Source organism: Nicotiana tabacum, chromosome 2, assembly GCF_000715075.1.
Source record: "Nicotiana tabacum cultivar K326 chromosome 2, ASM71507v2, whole genome shotgun sequence".
Lineage (NCBI taxonomy): Eukaryota > Viridiplantae > Streptophyta > Magnoliopsida > Solanales > Solanaceae > Nicotiana > Nicotiana tabacum.
The window spans coordinates 92584672-92607144 of NC_134081.1; the positions used below are offsets into that span (position 1 = coordinate 92584672).

The 22473-nt window shown below is 40.7% G+C and overlaps 1 protein-coding gene across 1 annotated transcript; it reads right to left on the reverse strand.

Moving 5' to 3' along the window:
- Window positions 1-743: 743 nt before the first annotated feature.
- Window positions 744-2129, reverse strand: LOC107818722 (gibberellin 2-beta-dioxygenase 1-like). Its single transcript, XM_016644757.2, has 3 exons — window positions 1595-2129; window positions 1159-1507; window positions 744-1067 (listed from the first exon to the last, which is right to left on the reverse strand). Exons 1-3 carry the CDS (start codon window positions 1993-1995, stop codon window positions 819-821), a joined length of 999 nt encoding a protein of 332 aa, XP_016500243.1. The 5' UTR covers window positions 1996-2129; the 3' UTR covers window positions 744-818.
- Window positions 2130-22473: the final 20344 nt, after the last annotated feature.

Consider the following 22473-nt stretch of genomic DNA (forward strand, 5'->3'; position numbering starts at 1 on the left):
ATAATATCAATTGTCACATAATCTAATTAACTCAATTTTGTGCGTCATCGATTATACTAAAATTTAGATATGTTATTTTGCCTTCGGCTTAATCACTTCCGTTGAATACGAGTTCTATTAAAAAGGCCGTGATGACAACTCCTTTTTTTAGGCAGAGATAGATGGACAAGTAATTAATTTTAGTGGAATAGGTATGTATTGTAATTATTTTTAAAACGGGTATAAAAGGGTAATTATTTTGACTTGAGTAGGTAGTTAGTATAAAAGGAATTGCTATTGTTAGGAGAATATGAAGAGAAAATGAATTGATGTAGTAAAAGGAAGAAAGAGAAAATGGAGAGAAAAAAAAACAAGGAACATATAAGCCAGCTTTAACTATAAAATTAGAGGAAGAATGATAAGTAGGTCGGGTAATTAATATTGGTGGGGTTGGTGGATATTGTAACTATTTTCAAAATGGTTAAAAGAGGTAAATATTTTAGTTTTGTGGGTATATAGTGTAGTTCCCTCTTTTAAATAGTCCCTTTTCATTATATATTGGATAGACTAAACGTAGCAAATTCGGATGCGTACGATACGAACACGTTTCATCTTTGGCACAAATTACTGGTAGTTTCAAGAGTACTGGTTGTTGATAATTATTGCCTTGAGCTTCTATTACGTATAAACACAAGACTACAGAAGTTTGAGAGAATGAAACAAAGCAAAAAGAAGAATGAGAAGATAAAAGAGAAAATTTAGAAGAAAGTTTTCAATATATGGAAAATGCAATTAACTACCTTTAGACCAACAGGGTGGGTCTTACATAAGGAAAAATATTATTTGGCTGCAATTTTCTCAAATAGGACCAACCTATTATCGGCCAGTCTAGTTTTGTATGCAGATTTTTTGTATTCAAACCACGTAAACTCTTCGTATAAGCTTTCTTCCCCTTCCATTAGTGATGCCAAAGGTGCTATCTTTTCACTCAATGGCGGCCCTCCAAAATATATCATTGATAGCCTTGATTTTACACTATTGGCCAAAACCCTGTGCCTTACACTCTTAAACCTCCCATTAGTCATCACCTGCACTCAAAATACATTTCAGTTACTTATATTGTACTAAAGAAGAAGCTACTAAAAGACCAAAACAACATTGGTTAGTGCTTGTGTGTACCTGCAATGAGTCACCAACATTTACAAAGAAGGTATTTGGATCAGGTGGGACAGAAATCCAGCGGCCATTTTTGAGTAATATTTGAAGTCCGGAAGTGTTGTTGGATCTCAATACTGATATGATTTGTGGGTCAGTATGCTCTCCAAATCCAATCAAATTATTGTCACTGAATTGTTGAATCTCAGGACAAGGGGGATAGTGATTGAGCCTGAAAACAGAGTCACTCTTTTCGTCCATTAGAAGTTTACTGAAAACGTTCCTAGGATGAATATTTAATCCTTCTGCTAACATTTCAAGAATTTCACACGCCATTTTCTTCACTGCTGACACATAATCATTTACTGCAGCCCTGCAATAACAATGAAAGATTTAAGAAGAGATAAATGTATATAGCCATTATATATGATGTGCTCTGTTACTACGGATTATATTTTACCGAATTGTTTCTGGGTTTACACCTAATATAGATGCAAACTTGTGGTAGTTGAATTCAGAGTTAGTTGACAGGAGAATGTATTCGACCCAACCAACATCGCCATTGGGTCCAATCTTCTTGTTTCCATAGCCAAAAGGATCAGCTGGCCCAGCTTTTTGTTTCTCAGAAAGGGGAGAGGAGAAGAATTTGATGGCTTCAGATTCAAGTTTAGTTATGAATTCCGTAGGGACGCTATGGTTAATGACTTTGAAGAATCCAAATTCTTCACAGGCCTTAACAATAAGGTTTTTTGAGTCAGGTTTAGAGAGGTCTATCAATGGAACACCACTGCAGAATGAGGATGATTTGCAGTTTTTTACTATGGGGAAATGGTCAATGCCAGGTTTAGTTAAGACCACCATAGTTGCTTGATGAAGTTTACAATGATAGAATTACAAAGAAATGTGGAACGATCTAAACTTTCTGAAGGGTATTATTTTTCTAAGACAAATATTTGCTGTATTTCTTGTTTTCGTTACATGAGCTACATGTAGTAATGAACACTTGGATGTGCAAGTTAAGCCCTTCTTCGCTATTTAAGTAGAATTTTCCGAATCCAATACCACCCCCCCCCACCCCCCCCCCCCCAAAAAAAAAAAAAAAAAAGATTCCTTCACCCTATCCCCCAAAAATGATTAGACAAAAGGAATGGCTGCTTCAACCAATAGTATCTCTGTGATACATAATTGTACAGTAAGGTTAAGATAGTTTGACATATATGCTATATCAGTGATGGAAAAATGAATGTCAAATTAGTAGCTGAAAGTTTGTTTGATTAAGAAAAAATCACAAAGATGTCTTAAACTTGAATAGTTAACGAGTTTGAATTATTGATAGTGGTGAAAGTTGTTTAGGAATAAATTAATAATGTCATATTGTTATAACTTCAAAATAAAAAGTGTCATAAAAATTACTCACAATCAAGGGAGGAACACCTTAATAACTAGCAGTGTACTTTCCACCTAGATCGAAGCAACGTATAGGAATCAGTTACTAGTAAATTCGATAACTTTAATTAAAAAGAGATTAGGATATGGATAACCAAGTATGAAGAAAGAAGGATATGGATAATACAGAACAAATTTACTTTCTCAATCTGCTAGTGCTATGTGGGTGGGTGCAATGAACTGTGGACCTAGTTACTACTTAGGATTGACAATATTGAGCTCGTTTGGACATAACAAATATTTTACTTTTCTCCGAAATTTTTTCACTTTTATCCGAAATCATTGTTTGACTATAAATTTTTAAATTTTCACTTGAATATGGATTTTGAAATTTTTCAAAAATTTAAAAAACTTCAAAAAGTAGTTTTTCAAAATTTTCGCTCAGACCACACACAAAGCTTCAAAAACAACCCAAAATTTTATTCGTGTCCAAACATAACTCTAGTTTTCAAATACCATTTTCACTTAAATTTTTTTCCCACTTTTTTTCTAAATTTTACAATTCTTATGTCCAAACGCCCACATTGTATACAATGTACCAAGATCAAGTACGGCCTTTCCCCCATACTACTCTTTATACATTTTCCTCTTCTGAGTCGCTATTACCACATAAAATTGTCCTCACGATCAGTTGGAATCAGAAAGAGGCCGGTATGGCTTTTGTATGGCACTCTTTGGTTGAACAAATAATGCATAATGCTGCAGAAATTTTGTCTTTGTGTAATATCTTAAATGAATCTCGTAACGCCAAAATACAAAAAAAGATGTTAGGTATACAAGGAAGGTAGTGGCTAAATCAAAATTTATAAATGGGAGTAAAAATAATTCTAGGGTTTCACGGTTGGGATTTGAACTCCCTTTACTATTGCATTTGAACTTTTTTATGTTAAAGGGGATTCAACATTATCTCACATATAAAGAAAATATCATGTTTACCCTATTTGTACGGTATTTTCGACCAAGAGAATTCAGTCCCCCTCATTGTACTGAGTTCCGTCACTGAAGGAAGCATGCATTTTATTGTTATACTGGTTTAAGTTCAAAGCGAACAATATCACTAGTGTAGTAGTTGTTACATCTTATTAATAGGTAAAAGTAATACGGGCTAGCTAGTTTTCGGATAATTAAAAAATAGCCAACGTTTGCAAAGTCATTAAAAAATAGTCATCATTTTGCTGCAACACGAAAAGTTCAAGCCTAATATACTGGAGATTGGTGCACCTGTGTATGAACTTCCAGCATATTATGCTGGAACTCCAGCACACGAAAAATTCCAGCATAATATACTGGAGATTGAAGCACCTGTGTATGAACTTCCAGCATATTATACTGGACCAGTATATTATGCTGGAACTCCAGTATATTATGACGGAGTTCCAGTATATTTGTACTGGAACTCCATCATAATATAATGGAGTTCCTGCATAATGTACTAGAACTCCTGTATATTATGGTGGAAGTTCACATGTAAAAAATTCGAACTCCAGTATATTATGCTGAAATATTTTTCGGATTTTGAACAGTGTTTTCGTTCAGATTTATCTTTACATGAAAAGTGGCTAAATTTCGATTACTTTTGAAACTGTGACTATTTTTCAATTATCACTCGTATATCTGGCTATTTTTGAATTTCACCCTATTAATAGCCTGTTTCACCGAGCTTCTCCAAAGGCCAAAATTATTTTTTTCTCAAAATAATTTTTTTTCCCCCAATTTAAGGTGTTTGACCAAATGTTTTGATAGAAAAAGTACTTTTGGGAAAAAACATAAAGAGAAACATAAAAAAATAACTACTCCCTAGATGTCTGTGGAAGCAAAAACACTTTTGATTTTTCTTCTTACCAAAAATACCCTTAAGAAAATATAGTATAAACCAACATAACCTTCCTTATTTTAGATCAAATACTTAGGATATTAATGTATAAGTATTTTTTCTTATTTTATAATAGCTTCTAATATATAGTGACTTCAGGAGTGACTGTTTTTATATTTGTTGAATAATTTTTTAATATATTTAAATCATCTTAAAAGAATTAAAGTACTTTTTAATTTTATTTTCATATTCTACTTAAATAAAATAAAAATATTTAATTATTGTCTTTAATAAAAGAAATTGAGATTATTTATTTACTTATAACATTAACTATTAAGTAAATCTATTCATGTCCTTATTCGTAATTTGATACTTACACTTTTTGAAAAGCTTAGTCAAACACAAATTATTGTTCAAAAGTATTTTTCAGATTGATTAGCCCAACACAAACTGCTTCTCTCAAAAAGTAATTTTTCGAAAAACACTTTTAAAAATTAAAACATTTTTTAAATTAAGCTAATTTTTTCACCATGCCAAACAAGCTATTAAGGTTGGGTTTGATTGTACTTCGGATGTACTCTTTTGAAAGATAATGAACTCTGTGTGATGGAATCATCTTTAGGTAGATCTAACATTCTAAAGATCTAACATGGAATATCCTCTTTTACATTCTTATTTTTTATTTGTCATACGTATCTTTATTGTCATACACACGTGTACTCCTCCAATCTTAAAAGGAAGAGCAGAATAACGTACTAAGAAAATACACCGAGATCATGGTGTAAATCAAACATCCATTTCTTAATTTTTAAAACTAAAATTTACACTATTCAGAAACTCACCGTGTTTATTCTCAAAATTGGATAATAATTAAATTTATAAATAGTTTTAAGGATACGCGAATTAACTTGATATAAAGCGATAAATTAAGTTACTATTGAATAAATAAAGATAAAATAAATTCGAACCACACGAGTTGAATAGTTTCAGCCTTAGTGAAATAGCCACTCTCGAGCCGGGCTAGCCACAAGCGGTAAACTGTTGAAAAAGATCAAGAGCTAAAGACAGAGAAAATAATAATATATTATTTTTGAGTGAGTGTTACCATGCACTTCATCAACTATCACACCCCCTTTATATAGTATGAGAGTCATATTTTAGGTACAACTCTATAAAAGATAAAAAATCTTCTGATTCACTGATTGCCGGTTCCTTATCGATACGTGCCGATATCCCCACCATGATATTTGGCCGGTCACGAATATTTCGGCTTTCTGTTGGCTATGCTGAATTGTCTCACAATGTTCTTCGAAGTCGTTTAAGGTCAAGACCGATTCCGGGATCATGGCCTCGATATTCTTGAGGATAGACGTCATGCCTCCGGATTTTAGTTCGGTGGGACTTTGACTCGATTTCGGTCCCTTGCCACCATATCTCGAGCATGGCTTATTTTGTCGGAGGCCGGGATGTGCCATGAGCTCGCTTTCACCCGTATACAGATAGTCCTCTCGCTTTTCGGAGAGTAAACGACGAGAAACGACATGAGCTTCCGATTCTTACTTCGACACATCGTGACAGAAACGACTAAACATCCGAAACGTCTCATCAGTCAAGTCATAATGGCATTAAATGCATGTCAGCCGCCGGTCGGCCGTCCCTGGATGTGAAACGCTGCAGAACTATTATAAATACCCCCTTAGTTGTTCATTTTTACTTTGCATCAAACCTTCTACCCTAGTACCTTCAGGATTTCAACACTCTTTAGTACTTTTACCCCGGTTACTCGAGGTCCTTTGCAAGAATATTTACCCACCTTATTCTCAAGCCAACAAGTCTAAACTTTCAACTCCCTTTCTTTCTTCATCTTTCTCAGATTTTCCCCATCTTCATTTTCTAAAGGAATGGCAAAGACTCCCAAAACCGATCCCCAAAAAGAAACTCCTTCTTCTTCACGGCCGGCTACTGAGGCCGAGGAGACCGCTCCGTGCACGACCGTCGATGAACCAATACCCGTACCCCCTTTGAAAATGTTCATCCTCGGGGGATGCTCGGTCAACGTCCATTTCACGGTTGAGAAGCCTTCCTCCATACAAGGCCGGTGTGAGGAAATTTCGAGGTACATCTGTCGATTACCGAAGAGGTCCTCCCTATGATCTGAAAAGAGTGCAACTGGGCCGATAAAGACATAGTGGTCCCCGACCACAACGAAGCCATTGCCACCTATGTCGAGGGATAGCTAAATGTTTATACTTATCCCTTTACATTGGGCTCGATAGACCCGGTCATTTTAGATTTCTGTAGGAGGTACACCGTGTGCCTGGGCCAGAGTCATCCATCGCTCTGGACAATCATGATCCTCCTCCGGTTCTTTGTGAACAGAATTGATGGATGCTCGTTCACCATCGACCATCTTCTTTGCTTATACAGTCCTCGAATCTTCCGGGGAGGAGAGGACTGATAAAGCTTGTACGCCGGGCCGGTAAAGCCCTATTCTCAAGTATTGATGAGGACCGGGATCGGGGCTGGCAAGGCCGTTTTGTCCGTGTGAGGACTTCAGACTTGATCCTAGCTGAATTCAAGCCATTCCCCGAGAAGTGGAATACGTCACGTAAGTATAACTTACTTTCAAATGTCGATTTTATACTTACTTCTCTTTTCTTTATTAGTGCTTTGTGGAGATGCAGCCATCGCTCGGGTCCCAAATGCTGTCCCTCGACTCAAGGAGTGGGTCGAGGGTATCGTTTCTCAGATACCCTACTCTGAGCGCTCGTGGCGCAAACTCTCGGAGGGCCGTTGGGAGGCCCGTTCCCATGGTGAGACTTCTTTCCTAAGTAGGTTGTATTAGGATTCTCCTTTTAACATTAAGCTCTTACTCCCTTTACTTCTTTTTGCAGGCTTATATAAGGATGTCGAGCTCAGGCCTCCAGTAAGTGGCGAGGACTTACCTGCCGAGTCCCCTGCTTCGAGACAGGTCGAAGAGAAGAAAAGAAAGAGGGCTCCAAGTACCCCGAGCTCGGAGAAAAAGAAAACAAGGAGAAGGCTGGTGCGCAAGTTGAAAGAAAACACCAGCGCCCGAGCACTAGCTTCAGATTCTCTCTATCGGCTGAGGGATGAGTTTGAGGAAGAAGAACTTAGAGGTATTAAGGAAAAGTCCGTCCTCACGGGCAGGCAGGCCTAACTCAAGCCCGAAACTGATCAACCGGTTCCCTGCCCCGAGTGTGGATCCTGATCAGAAGCGGTCCATTCTGATCACCGTTCTGGAGGATGCCCCGGGTTCTTTTCGCCCCCGTAGGGGTGGCCAGTTATCTCCAGTGCATGGTAACCAAAGAAGACTAGGCTAAAATGAACGAGGTAGATGCGCCCTGCCTGTTCAAAGAAGCACAACAGGCGCTGAATCGGGTAAATCAAGATAACTCTTGTTGATTTCAATTTCTCCTCTTGTACTTGAACTAATTCATTGATAATCCTAATATTTTTCTTCGTATTTGTAGGCCTTGGTGCTTCACCACGAAACTTTCCTCCGGTATCGGGATAAGCTGAACCAACTCGAAGATGAAGTCAGAGAGCTTATTGAGAAAAGTGACACGTACAAACTTCTCAGCAAGCAGCGTGAAGGAGAGGCTAAGAGCCTTTGAGCTGAGTTGGAAGCGGCTCGGAAAGAACACGTCGACCTGGTTGAACAGGTAAAAATCTTTGAAGTTAATGGCGATGATCTAGACATGGTGACTAATGGTCAGAACCCACAGGTCCAACAGAATATTGATCGGATCGACTAACTCCGAGCCGGGATGGATGTAGTCAAGGTCGAGGATGAAGAGTGGAGAGGCAGGATGGACCGCCTTGCCTCGGAAAAGGAGAAGGCTGAGGCACGGTCCCAAAAAATTGAGGAGCTCCAGTTTCAACTAAGCTCAGTTGTTTCCGATCGAGAGACCCTTGCCAAGGAGCTTAAAGCAGCCAAGTCAGTGGTTGAAGTAACCAAAGACGATGCCAACGAGATGGTGGCCTAGTATAACGCCGATGCCGAGGCAGCCCAGGACCGCCAGAAAGATATTGTCGAATACATGAAGTGGCAGTCCCGAAGGGAGGCCCTCGAGAAAGTTCATGCTCGGGGTTTTGATTTATCGGCCGAGGTCGAATGTTCTAAGGGGTTCTAGGCCGAGGCCAAGAAGCTGGCGTATCCCGAGGATGAAGAAGACTCCGAGGGTTCGGGCGGATCCAGGGGCGGGGAAGAATCTGATGGTCCCAGTGATGAGGCAGGCTATGGTGGATATCAAGCCGTTTAAGTGCCTTGTAGATTTTTCCTTATTTTTGTACCTTTGTACTTTTTTGTCAAGGCTGTTTGCCCTCGGGATTCATTATCCTGGGCCGTCCGAACCTGCCTTGGGCGGCAGACCCCGAGCGAGGTGTTGCTTGGGCTCGATGTCTTTAGGGGGTCAAATGTAATAAAGAAAAATTTTCAAGGGACCAAATATTTATCCGCAAGGTAGAAACTTTCGTTCATTTTTGTGCGCAATATACAAAGTTACACATGTGTTCAAGCTTTGTGTCCGAGATCGAGCGGTCTATGTGGGCTTGGTTCATTTGACCGTTTGTATCTTACTGTAAATCCTATCGATCAAGCCTAGACTATTCGAGCAAGAAGTTTCTTTCCTTGCCAAATTTATTATCCGAGGGTGATGCCCCCCAGTGTTCGAGGCCAATCATAGAGAAGCCTCAGATACTGTTGATGTGATCATCGACATTGGTTCATAACCGATCTTCAATTCTAAGTTAGCACGATCCAATTTTGCCTCGTTAAAAACCTTGTCGAAAAACCCATTTGGGACAAAACCGGTTTAAGGTAAAAAGAGTGCAATGCGTGCTTTCGGGCCTAAAAAATGGTATAGTTCTTTGACGGTCACCTACACGTGTTAGTCCAAAATGTAAATAAATAAAAGAAGTAAACAGGTTCGTACCTTAACAGTAATATCGTTTCAAGTGAGTTATGTTCTAGTTGTTCGGTAGTTTCTCACCGATCATTGCTCCGAGTTTGTACAAACCTTTTCCGGTGATCTCGATAATTTGATACGGATCTTTCCAGTTCGGTCCCAGCTTTCCTTCATTTGGGTTCCGGGTGTTTAATGTGACCTTCCTCAACACTAAGTCCCCGACATTGAAGTGTCGAAGGTTGGCTCTTTGATTGTAATACCTCTCGATCCGTTGTTTTTAGGTGGCCCATCCGGACGAGGGCAGCTTCGCGCCTTTCATCTAATAGTTCCAGGCTCATATTCATGGTCTTGTTGTTTGATTCTTTGGTTGTAGATAGGAACCTAAGACTCGATTCTCCGACTTCGACCGGTATTAGAGCTTCGACGCCATAAACCAACCAGAACGGGGTGTCCCTGGTACTGGACTTCGAGGTCGTACGGTAAGCTCATAGGACTTTGGGCAAGATTTATTTCCATTTTTCTTTGGCATCGGTCAATCTCTTTCTGAGGTTTTGGAGTATGGTTTTGTTCATGGACTCCGCTTGCCCGTTCCCACTAGGGTGATAGGGTGTTGACAGGATTCTTTTGATCTTATGATCTTCAAGAAACTTGCTTACTTTGCTGTCGATGAACTGCTTCCCATTGTCATACATGATCTTGGCCGGCATTCCGAACTGACATATTATGTGGTCCCAGATGAAATCAATGACTTCGTTCTCCCTGACTTTCTCAAACGCCTGGGCTTCAACACGTTTAGAAAAATAGTCAGTCATAAACAATATAAATTAAGCCTTACCGGGTGCCCATAGAATGGGGCCGGCGATGTCCATCCCCCATTTCATGAACGGCCTGGGAGACAAAACCGAATATAGCAGCTCCCTGGGCTGATGACTCATCAGAGCATGCCTTTGACATTCGTCACATTTTTGTACGAACTCCTTCGCGTCCTTTTCTATGTCGATCTAATAGTAGTCGACTTTGATTATTTTCCGAACTAATGATTCGGTGCCCGAATGATTTTCGCAGGTGCCTTCGTGGATTTCCCTCAGAATATACTCGGTGTCTCCAGGTCCTAGACATATTGGGAGTAGGCCATCGAACGTTCTCCGAAACAATGTACCATCTTCAGACAGGCTGAACTGGGCCGCCTTCGTACGCAGAGTCCTGGATTCCTTAGGGTCCGAAGGCAGTTTTTCGGTCTTCAGATATTCTATATATTTGTTTCTCTAGTCCTAAGTTAGGCTTGTTAAGTTTATCTCGGTGTGACCTTTTTCCACTACCGATCCCAAGTTAGCAAGGGCATTGACCTTGCTGTTTTGATCCCGAGGCACATGTTGTAGAGTCCACTCCTTGAACCGATGTAACGTTCCCTGCAGTTTATCCAGGTATCTTTGCATTCGTTCCTCTCTGACTTTGAACATGCCATTAACTTGGTTCACCTCAAGGAGGGAGTCGCACTTAGCTTCGATCACCTCTGCCCCCAAGCTTTTGGCCAGTTCGAGATCTGAAATCATGGCCTCATACCGGCCTCATTGTTAGTTAATTTTACAGTCCTAATAGATTGTCTAACTATATTACATATGGGTTTTTTCAATACAATTCCAAGTCAGGATCCCTTTGCGTTCGAGGCGCCATCCATAAAGAGGGTCCAGATTCCCGAAGAAGTCCCTGAGCTTAACAACTATTTCTCGACCTCGGGTATTAGGGCCAGCGTAAAGTCGGCTAAAAAGTCTGCTAAAATTTGAGATTTAATGGCGGTCCGAGGCTGATATTCGATATCGTATCTGCTGATCTCTACGACCCATTTGGCCAACCGTACCAAGAGTTCAGGTTTATGCATTATATTCCTTAATGGGTAAGTGATTACGATACATATGTGGTGACATTGAAAGTAAGGTTTCAGATTCCTAGAGGTGCTTATCAAAGCGAGTGCCAATCTTTTTAGGTGAGTGTATATAGTTTCGGCCTCACCTAAAGTCCTGCTAATATAGTAAATTGGAAATTACGTACCTTTCTCTTCCCGGACTAGGACTCCACTTACCTCTATCTCTGATACTGCCAAGTACATGTATATCTGTTCGTCTCTCTTCGGTGTGTGAAGCAGCGGCGGCCTCGGTAGATATCGCTTGGGCTCCTCCAAGGCTTGTTGGCAATCCGGGGTTTTCGAGAAGTTACTCTTTTTCTTCAACAGGAAGAAGAGGTGGCTTTTGTTGGAGGATCTCAAAATAAATCATCCCAAGGCGGCTATGCATCCGGTTAACATTTGTACGGATTTCACATTGTCCAAAACAGTGATATCTTCGATGGACTTTATCTTATCGGGGTTGATCTCGATTCCCCGGTTGGATACCATGAATCCGAGGAATTTACCGGACCCAACTCCAAATGCCCATTTCTCCGGTTTCAGCTTCATATTGCATTTCTTCAATATGCTGAAGGTTTTCTGTAAATGTTTCAAATGGTCCTCTACTCGTAGGAACTTAACCAACATATCGTCAATGTAAACCTCTATTGATTTTCCTATTTGTTCTTCGAACATCCGATTTACTAAGGGTTGGTAAGTGGAACCGGTGTTTTTTAGTCCGAACGACATCATGTTATAGCAGTAGGTGCCGTACTTGGTGATGAAGTGTCACAAACCAAAATCACACCTGGCGTGATGGTGCCTATCTTAATAATAGGCAAGCTAACAACCTCAATAAACCAAACATTTCTTTAATTTTGAAAACATAATATTTAAATTTAATAGGAAATTCTACAATTACTGATACAAATACACTCCCAAAATCGGTGTAACTCAGAACATGAGCATCTAAATGATAACATAGTCTAACTGATACAAACACTGTGTGGAAATGTATAACAATACAAATAAATGAAAGGAAAGAGAGTCAAGGTTTGTGGATGCCAAGTAGCTAGCTCGATAGTCTCCAACAGATGAAACTCCGAAATCTAGCAACTGCCGTATTTGGAAGTACCTGGATCTACACATGAAGTGCAGAGTGTAGTATGAGTACAACCGACCCCATGTTCAAAATAAATAACAAGACTAACCTTTGGGCTGAAAGTAGTGACGAGCTTAACAGGTACAGTCCAATATAAAAATAATAGTACTATAATGTAGGCATGGTCTCAAGTTCAACAATTAAGTCCAATACAAGTAAAATAAATGAATTCTGCATGGTGTGAGGAATATGACATCTCTATATCTACATACCAAAATATATGTTGTATGTGATGTACCACAATGGAAACCTCGTATACTCACACTCTCAAAATACTCAATCACTCAGTACTTTATATGGCCAATCCAGCTCAGGGAACTCCATCCCAGATATATATACATATATATCAACTGACAGTCAGTCACTAAGTACTGTATAAGGCCAATCTAGCCTAGGCAACTCCATCCCAAATATAAATAAAATAAAGAAACTCCATGCCTAGGGAACTCCATCCCCAATATATATAAATAAGGCAACTCCATGCCTAGGAAACTCCATCTCAAATATAAAGAAATAAGGCAACTCCATCCCAAATATAAAGAAACTGCGCTCACTGTGGGGGGTGCAGACTCCGGAGGGGCTCCTTCAGTCCAAGCACTATAATAAGCCAGATCCAGGCATAAATAAATAAAATATGCTGCGGCGTGCAACCCGATCGCATAAATATCACTCAAAATCTCCAATCTCTCGGGCTCTCAATGACATGAAAATCAACCCGACATGATGATATGATGTATCAATGAATGACAACAGAGACTGAGATATGATAGGCAAATCATGGATGTGACTCAGTACACAATTACAATTTAAACAACTAATTCAACAGCAACACGACCCTGTAGGTCCCAAAAGTATCGGCACGTAGCCTAAACATGATCTTTAACACGAATATCCACTCCATTCCTTTAACACATGAAAGTACATAGATAATGCCAAGATTATTTGACTACACAATTCCATGGAATCAATTACGCTACAATTTCTATGGTGCACGCCCACACGCCTGTCACCTAGCATGTGCGTCACCTCCAAACAAATCACATAACACGTATTTTCGGGGTTCATACCCTCAGAACCAAGTTTAGAAATGTTACTTACCTCAAACTGTGCAAGTTCTTTATTCCAATATGCCTTTGTCTCGCGATTCAGCCTCCGAATACCTCGAATCTAGTCACAATTAATTAGATACAATCAACACAAATTATAGGAATCAATTCCATATGAAAATACTAAATTTTTCTAACAAAATCCAAAGTTCAACTCAAATATCGTCAGTAGGGCCCACGTCTTGGAACCAGAAAAAAGTTACAAAACATGAACGCTCATTCAACCACGAGTCCAACCATACCAAATTTACCAAATTCCGACATCAACTCGATCTTCAAATCCTCAAATTTTATTTTCAAATCCCAAGGCCCAAATCCTTGAATTTCATATAAAAACACGTAATCTAGTCGAAATACTCAATGATAATTCAATATTATTGACTAAAAATGATCACAAGTGACTTACCTCAAGTTTTACCGTGAATTCTAGCTCAAAATGTGCCTCAACCTATGTTGAAAATGTCCAAAAATGGCAAAAGCTCGGAACCCCTCCGATTTTATTCTGTCCAGGGGTTTTCGAATCTGTGGCTCACTTGGCCGCATCTGCGGTCTCGCAGATGCGAGGATTGCCTCCGCTTCTGCGTTCTTTCACGCTTCTGCGGACAAAAGTCCGCTTCTGCGAAGAAGTTGCCCACTTATGCGAAGCAGCTCGCCCCTCCGCGTTCCGCTTCTGCGATCAACAAGCCGCTTCTGCGGCTTTGCAGATGCGGGAAAACTCTGCATCTGCGCATACTACCCAACCCCTCTCCATGCCGCTTCTGCGAGCTCGCACCTGTGAGCAAATTTCTGCAGGTGCGATTGCGCCAGAAGGCAAAATTTCTAGATTTTCCTTAAGTCCAAATTTGATCCGTTAACCATCCGAAATCCACCCGAGGCCCTAAAGACCTTAACCAAAAATACCCACAAGTCCTAAAATATCATACGAATTTAGTCGAGGCCTTACAATACATCAAACAAAGCTAAAACCACGAATCACACCCCAATTCAAGCCTAATGAAAACTAATAAATTCCAACTTCTACATTCAATGCCCAATCCTATCAAATCAAGTACAATTAATCTCAAATTTTACACACAAGTCATAAATGACATAACAGACCTATGAAAATTTTCAGAACTGGATTCCGACCTCGATATCAAAAAGTCAACTCCCGGTCGATCTTCCAAACTTTCAATTTCCTATTTTCGCCATTTCAAGCCAAATTTAACTACGGACTTCCAAATAATTTTTCAGATACATTCCCAAGTCCAAAATCACCATACAGAACTATTGGAATCATCAAAACTCTATTCCGGAGTCGTTTACATATAAGTCAACATTCGGTCAACTATTTCAACTTAAGCTTTAAATCTTGGAACTAAGTATTCGAATTCATTCTGAAACCTCTCCGATAAGTCACATAATTATAATTTAACATAGGAATATGCAGTAAATGGGGGAACGAGGCACTAATACTCAAAAAGACCAGCCAGGTCGTTACATCCTCCCTCTCTTAAACAAACGTTCATCCTCGAACGGTTTTAGAATTATACTCGGAGTTTCAAATAGGTGTGGATATTTGCTCTGCATCTCCCTCTAAGTCTCCCAAGAAGCATCTCTGACTGGTTGGCCTCTCCACTACACTTTCACTGAAGCTATGTTCTTTGATCTCAACTTTTGAACTTGCGAGTCCAAAATGGCCACCGGCTCCACATCATAAGTCAAATTACCATCCAACTGCACTATACTAAAATTCAAAACATGAGATGGATCTCCGACATACTTCCGGAACATGGATACATGAAACACTGGATGAACACCCGATAGACTAGGCGGCAATGCAAGTTCATAAGCCACCTCTCCAATCTTCTTAAGTATTTCAAAAGGCTCAATATACCTAGGACTCAACTTTCCCTTCTTCCTGAACCTCATAACACCCTTCATAGGCGAAGCTCGGAGTAGTACCTTCTCTTCTACCATGTAAGCAGCATCGCGAACCTTCTAGTCAGTGAAACTCTTTTGTCTAGACTGCGCCGTACGAAGTCGATCCTGAATCAATTTAACCTTCTCCAAAGCATCCTAAACTAAATTAGTACCCAATAGCCTAGCCTCACATGACTCAAACCAACCCACTGGAGACTGACACCGTCTCCCATATAAAGCCTCATACAAAGCCATATAAATGCTCGATTGGTAGCTGTTGTTATAGGCAAACTCTTCAAGTGGCAGAAATCGATCCCAAGAACCTCAGAAATCTATAACACAAGCAAGTAGCATAACTTCTAATATCTGAATAGCACGCTCGGACTGTCCGTCCATCTGAGGGTAAAATACTGTACTCAACTGAACCTGTGTGCCTAACTCTCTGCACTGCTCTCCAAAACTGTGATGTAAACTACGTGCCCCGATCTGAAATGATAGACACTGGCACACCGTGAAGGCGAACAATCTCACGGATGTAAATCTCAGCAAACCAATCTGAAGAATAAGTAGTATCAACTGAAATAAAATGTGCGGACTTGGTTAACCGATTACAATAACCCAAATAACATCAAACTTACTCGAAGTCCGTGGGAGTCCAACTACGAAGTCCATAGTAATATGCTCCCACTTCCACTCCAGAATTTCAAGTCTCTGAAGCAATCCGCCCGGTCTCTGATACTCGTACTTCACCTATTGACAATTTAAACACCGGGCTACAAACCCAACTATATCTTTCTTCATCCTTCTCCACCAATAATGCTGCCTCATGTCCTGGTACATCTTAGCGACACCCGGATGAATGGAATACCGCAAACTGTGGGCTTCTTTAAGAATTAACTCACGCAATCCATCTATATTTGGCACACAAATCCGACCATGCATTCTCAACATCTCATCATCTCCAATAGTAACATTTTTGGCATCGCCGTTCTGAAATGTGTCCTTCAGGACAAACTAATGGGGATCATCATACTGGCGCTCTCTGATGAGGTCATATAAGGAAGACCGAGAAACCACACAAGCTAGAACCCGACTGGGTTCCGAAATATCTAATATCACAAACTGATTGGCCAAGGCATGCACATCAACTGCAAGAGACCTCTCACCAACAAGAATGAATGCAAGGCTACCCATACTCATCGCCTTTCTACTCAAGGCATCGGCCACAACATTGGCTTTCTCGGGATGATACATAATAGTAATATCATAGTACTTTAGCAGCTCCAACCACTTTCGTTGTCACAAATTTAGGACTTTTTGGTTGAACAAGTGCTGGAGACTCCGATGATCTGTAAATACCTCTTAAGACACACCGTAGAGATAATGCCTCCAAATCTTTAGTGCATGAACAATAGCTGCCAACTCTAAATTATGAACATGGTAGTTCTTTTTATGTGGCTTCAATTAGCATGAAGCATAAGCAATCACTATACCCTCCTGCATTAAGACACACCCAATACCAATCCGAGAAGCATCACAATACACTGTGTAAGAGCCTGAAGCTAAAGGAAAAACTAGAACTGAAGTTGTGGTCAAGGCAGTCTTGAGCTTCTGAAAGATCTCCTTACACTCATCCGACCACCTGAATGGAGAAACTTTCTATGTCAATTTAGTCATAGGCGCCGCAATAGACGAGAAGCCCTCAGCAAAGCAATGATAATACCTGACAAAGCCGAGAAAACTCCGAATCTCAGTGGCTAAAGATGGCCCAGGCCAACTCTGAACTGCCTCTATCTTCTTCGGATCCATCTTACTCTATCTTCTTCTTATCCACCTTAATTCCCTCACTGGACACTATGTGTCCCAAGAATGCCACCGAACTAAGCCAGAGCTCACACTTGGAGAATTTGGCATAAAGTTCCTCCTCCCTCAGCCTCTGTAGTACAATACTCAAATGTTATGCATGTTCCTCCTGGCTACTTGAGTACACCAGGATATCATCAATAAATACTACAACAAACAAATCAAGATACGGCTGGAATACACTATTCATCAAGTGCATAAATGCTACTGGGGCGTTGGTCATCCCAAAAGACATCACGAGAAATTCATAGTGACCATAACGGGTTCTGAATGACGTCTTTAGAATATCCGAATCCCGAATTTTCAATTGGTGATACCCAGATCTCAAATCAATTTTGGAGAACACCCTCGCTCCCTAAAGCTGGTCAAATAATTCATCAATACGTGGCAAAGGATACTTGTTCTTGATTGTAACTTTGTTCAACTGCCTATAGTCTATACACATTCGCATAATACCGTCTTTCTTTTTTCTCAAATAGAACTGGTGCACCCCAAGGAGACATACCAGGCCTAATAAACCCCTTATTAAGAAGTTCCTGAAGTTTCTCTTTCAATTCTTTCAATTCAGCTGGTGCCATACAATACAGAGGAATAGAAATGGGTTAGGAGCCCGACACTAAGTCAATATCGAAATTAATATCTCGGTCGGGTGGCATACCCGGCAGGTCTGTAGGAAATACATCCGGAAAGTCTCGCACTACCGGTACAAAGTCAATAGTAGGAGTGTGTGCATTAACACATCTCACAAAGGCCAAATATGACAAACACCCCTTCCCAACCATCCGTTGGGCCTTCAAGTAAGAAATTACCCTGTTGGGAACATAATCTGGAGAACCTCTCCTCTCGTCCTTCGGCAATCCCGGTATCGCCAACGTCACAATATTTGCGTGACAGTCTAGAATAACATGACATGGAGACATCTTATTGCTAGCCAAATTACTTTCTTTCATATCTTCTTTTGATTATCAGTAACCTGAGTTCTTCTAAACTAAAGTTTTGACCGAAATCCCATTTTTTGGTTAAACAATAGTATCGCCCACCGGCGTAAATACATGAACAGATGAAACTAAGGACTCACGGGGCATATCCAAATAATGAGAAAAATACGATGATACATAGAAATATATGGAACCAGGGTCAAATAATATAGAAGCTTCCCTGTGGCATACTGAGAAAACATTTGTGATCATGACATCTGAAGCAATGACATCTAGCCTTGCAGGAATATCATAGAATCGGGCCTAAACGCCACCTGATTGACCTCCCCCTATAGGGAAACCACTAGCTTCCTATGCCCCACCCCGTGCTGGGTGGGTGGGTGGTGAATTAACTAGTGCAAGAGCTGCAGCTTGACTTTTCTACTAAGTTGGACCTCCCGAAAGGCGGGGACAATTTCTCTTCATATGACCCAAATCTCCATACTCAAAACAGCCTTTCTCAAACAATGGCGGCAAGTACTGAGGCAGACCTCGAGAACCAGAATAACTACCAGAAGAACTTGGTACAGATGAACCCTGAACTGATGGTGCATGAGATGAACTCTGAGCTGGAAGTGCACTGAGAGAAGACTGACTCGGTTGAGAAATGTATAAACTATGGCTAGCTGATGCGCCATGATAAGCTGTACAAGCCATCTGAGCGGGCCTATAAGGACGACCCCTATTGTGATCGGACTGTCCCCCAGAAGAAACACCGCTAGAATTACCTAGACCACGAGACCTCTTGGCCTCCCTCTTTTCACGCTCCTAAATACGGACCATTTCTAGCTGCGAGCACTGTCAACCAACTCATCTAATTTAGCACCTGCTATATTTCCCAAAGTCATAACAAATCGAAACTGATGGTTGAGGCCATTAATGAACCTCATGATCTTCTCCATCTCAGTGGGAACCAACCAAACTGCATGACGAGCCAATTATAAAAACCCCATCTAATAATGAGTCACAGACAGGTCCTCCTAACGTAAATGCTTGAACTGCTTGCGCAGTTCCTCTCTGCGGATCTGTGATACAAACAACTCCAAGAATAATACGGAGAACTCATGTCATGAAATTGGTGCTTCACCAACTGGTATACTTCTATCATAAGTCTCCCACCATCTGAAGGTTGCCGCGGTCAGCTAAAAAGTAGTAAATGAGACCCCACTGGTCTCCAGAATACCCGCTGTATGAAGCATCCGCTGGCATCTGTCCAATAAATCATGAGCATCCTCTGACTCAGTTCCACTGAAAGATAGAGGATGAAGTCTCCCAAACCTCTCTAATCTCGTCTGCTCCTCGTCATTCATAATAGGACCCACCTGGGCCTGAGCAGCTGCAATCGGCTGGAGTGGTAGTGCCCCCGGTATTTGAAGTCCCTGCACTACCTGCTCTAGACTACGAGCGACAAAGGTATGAGTACTCCCCCGACCTGAGAAGTGGCTGGTGCGGCCTGAGCCGAAACCACCCGATCAAGGCTAGTGCAAAATGTTAATATCTGGGCCAAGGCCTCCTGAAGGCCTGGAATCCCAATAGGCATAGCTGGTGCCTGAGCTGGTCCCGCTGTCTTAACTATATCTGGAACCTACTGCCGAGCTGGAGCAACTGGTGGTTCTACAGATGCTGCTGTAACTGATGTACGAGCTACACCTTGACCTCTACCACAGACCCGACCTCTACCACGGCCCCGACATCTACCACGGCCCCGACCTCTCGTGGCCCTAACTGGTGGCACATGTGGCTGGCCGACCGATCCGGTAGTACGTATTTTTACCATCTGTGAGAGAATAGAATAATAGAATTTTACTTTCCGGAATCAACAAATTCGCACGACAGAATACAAGAAAGTGAAATTTTCCTAAGGGTTCGGTAGCCTCTCGAAGATAAGTAGTGACATCTCCGTACCGATTCACAAGACTCTATAAAACCTGCTCATGACTCGTGAGACCTATGTAACCTAAGCTTTGATACTAACTTGTCACGACCCAAAATCACACCTATCGTGATGGCGCCTATCTTAATACTAGGTAAGCCAACAACCTCAATAAACCACAAATTTCTTTATGTTTGAAAACATAATATTTAATTTAATAGGAAATCCCATAATTACTGATATAAATACACTCCTAAAACCCGACGTCACTGAGTATATGAGAATCTAAATGATAACATGTTCTAATTGATACAAACACTATCTGGAAATGTAGAATAGTACAAATAATTGAAAGGAAAGAGAGTCAAGGTCTGTGGATGCCAAGCGACTACATCAATAATCTCCAATAGACAAAACTTCGAAATCTATCAACCGCCGTATACGGAAGTATCTGGATCTGCATACTAAGTGCAGAGTGTAGTATGAGTACAACCGCTATGTACTCAATAAGTAACAAGTCTAACTTTTGGGCTGAAAGTAGTGACGAGCTCAACAGGTACAGTCCAATATAAAAATAACAGTACAATAATGTAGGCATGCTTTCCAGCTCAACAATTAAACTCAGTACAGGTAAAATAGATAAATTTTCCATGATATGAGGAATATGACATCTTTATATCTACATGCCAAAATATATGTTGTATGTGATGTACCACAATGGAAACCTCGTGTACTCACACTCTCAGAATACTCAATCACTCAGTACTGTATATGGCCAATCCAGCCGAGGGAACTCCATCCCAGATATATATGTATCAACTGATAATCAGTCACTCAGTACTGTATAAGGCCAATCTAGCCCAGGGAACTCCATCACTAAGTACTGTATAAGGCAACTCCATCCCAAATATAAAGAAAATAAAGAAACTCCATGCCTAGGGAACTCCATCCCAAATATATATAAATAAGGCAACTCCATCCCAAATATAAAGAAATAAGGCAACTCCATGCCCAAGGAACTCCATCCCAAATATAAAAGAATTGCGCTCACTGTGGGGGGTGCAGACTCCGGAGGGGCTCTTTCAGCTCAAGCGCTATAATAAGCCAGATCCATGCATAAATAAATAAAACATGCTGCGGCATGCATCTCGATCCCATAAATATCACCCAAAATCTCCAGTCTCTCGGGCTCTCAATGACATGAAAATCAAACCGACATGATGATATAATGCATCAATGAATGACAACAGATACTGAGATATGATATGCAAATGATAGATGTGACTGAGTATACAATTACAATTTAAACAAATAATTCTACAGCGACACGACCCTTGTGGGTCCCAAAACTGTCGGCACGTAGCCTAAACATGATCTTTAATACGAGTCTCCACTCAATTCCTTTAATACATGAAAGTACATGGATAATGCCAAGATTATTTCACTACATAATTCCACAGAATCAATTATGTTACAATTTATACGGTGCACACCCACACAGCCATCACCTAGCATGTGCATCACCTCCAAACAAATCACATAGCACATATTTTCGGGGTTTATACCCTCAAAAACAAGTTTAGAAATGTTACTTACCTCAAACCGTGCAAGTTCTTTATTCTAATATGCCTTTGCCTCGCAAATCGGCCTCCGAACGCCTCGACTCTGGTCACAATTAATTTGATACAATCAATACAAATTATAGGAATCAATTCCATATGAAAACACTAAATTTTTCCAACAAAATCTGAAATTCAACTCAAAAATTGTCAGTGGGGACCACGTCTTGGAACTCGACAAAAGTTATAAAATATGAACGCCGATTCAACCATGAGTCCAACCATATCAAATTTATCAAATTCCGACATCAACTCGACCTTCAAATCATCAAATTGTATATTCAAATCCCTAGGACCAAATCCTTGAATTTCACATCAAACACGTGAATTCACGAAATACTCAATGATAATTCAATATTATTGACTAATAATGATCACAGGTGACTTATTTCAAGTTTTCCCGTGAATTCTCACTCAAACATCGCCTCAATCAGTGGTGGAAATGTCCAAAAATGGCAAAAGCTCGGAACCCCTCCGATTTTATTCTGTCTAGGGGTTTTCGCATCTGTGGCTCACTTGGCCACATCTGCGGTCTCACAGATGCGAGAATTGCCTCCGATTCTGTGATCTTTTATGCTTCTGCGGACTTGCTTCTGCAAAGCATCTCGCCCCTCCACGTTCTGCTTCTGCGGCTTCAAAGATGCACCAAAAGCTCCTCACCTATGCGTACTACCCAGCCCCTCGCCCGGACGCTTCTGTGATGCCCATCTCGCTTCTGCGAGCTCGCACTTACGAGCTAAATTTCTACAGGTACGATGGCACAAGAAG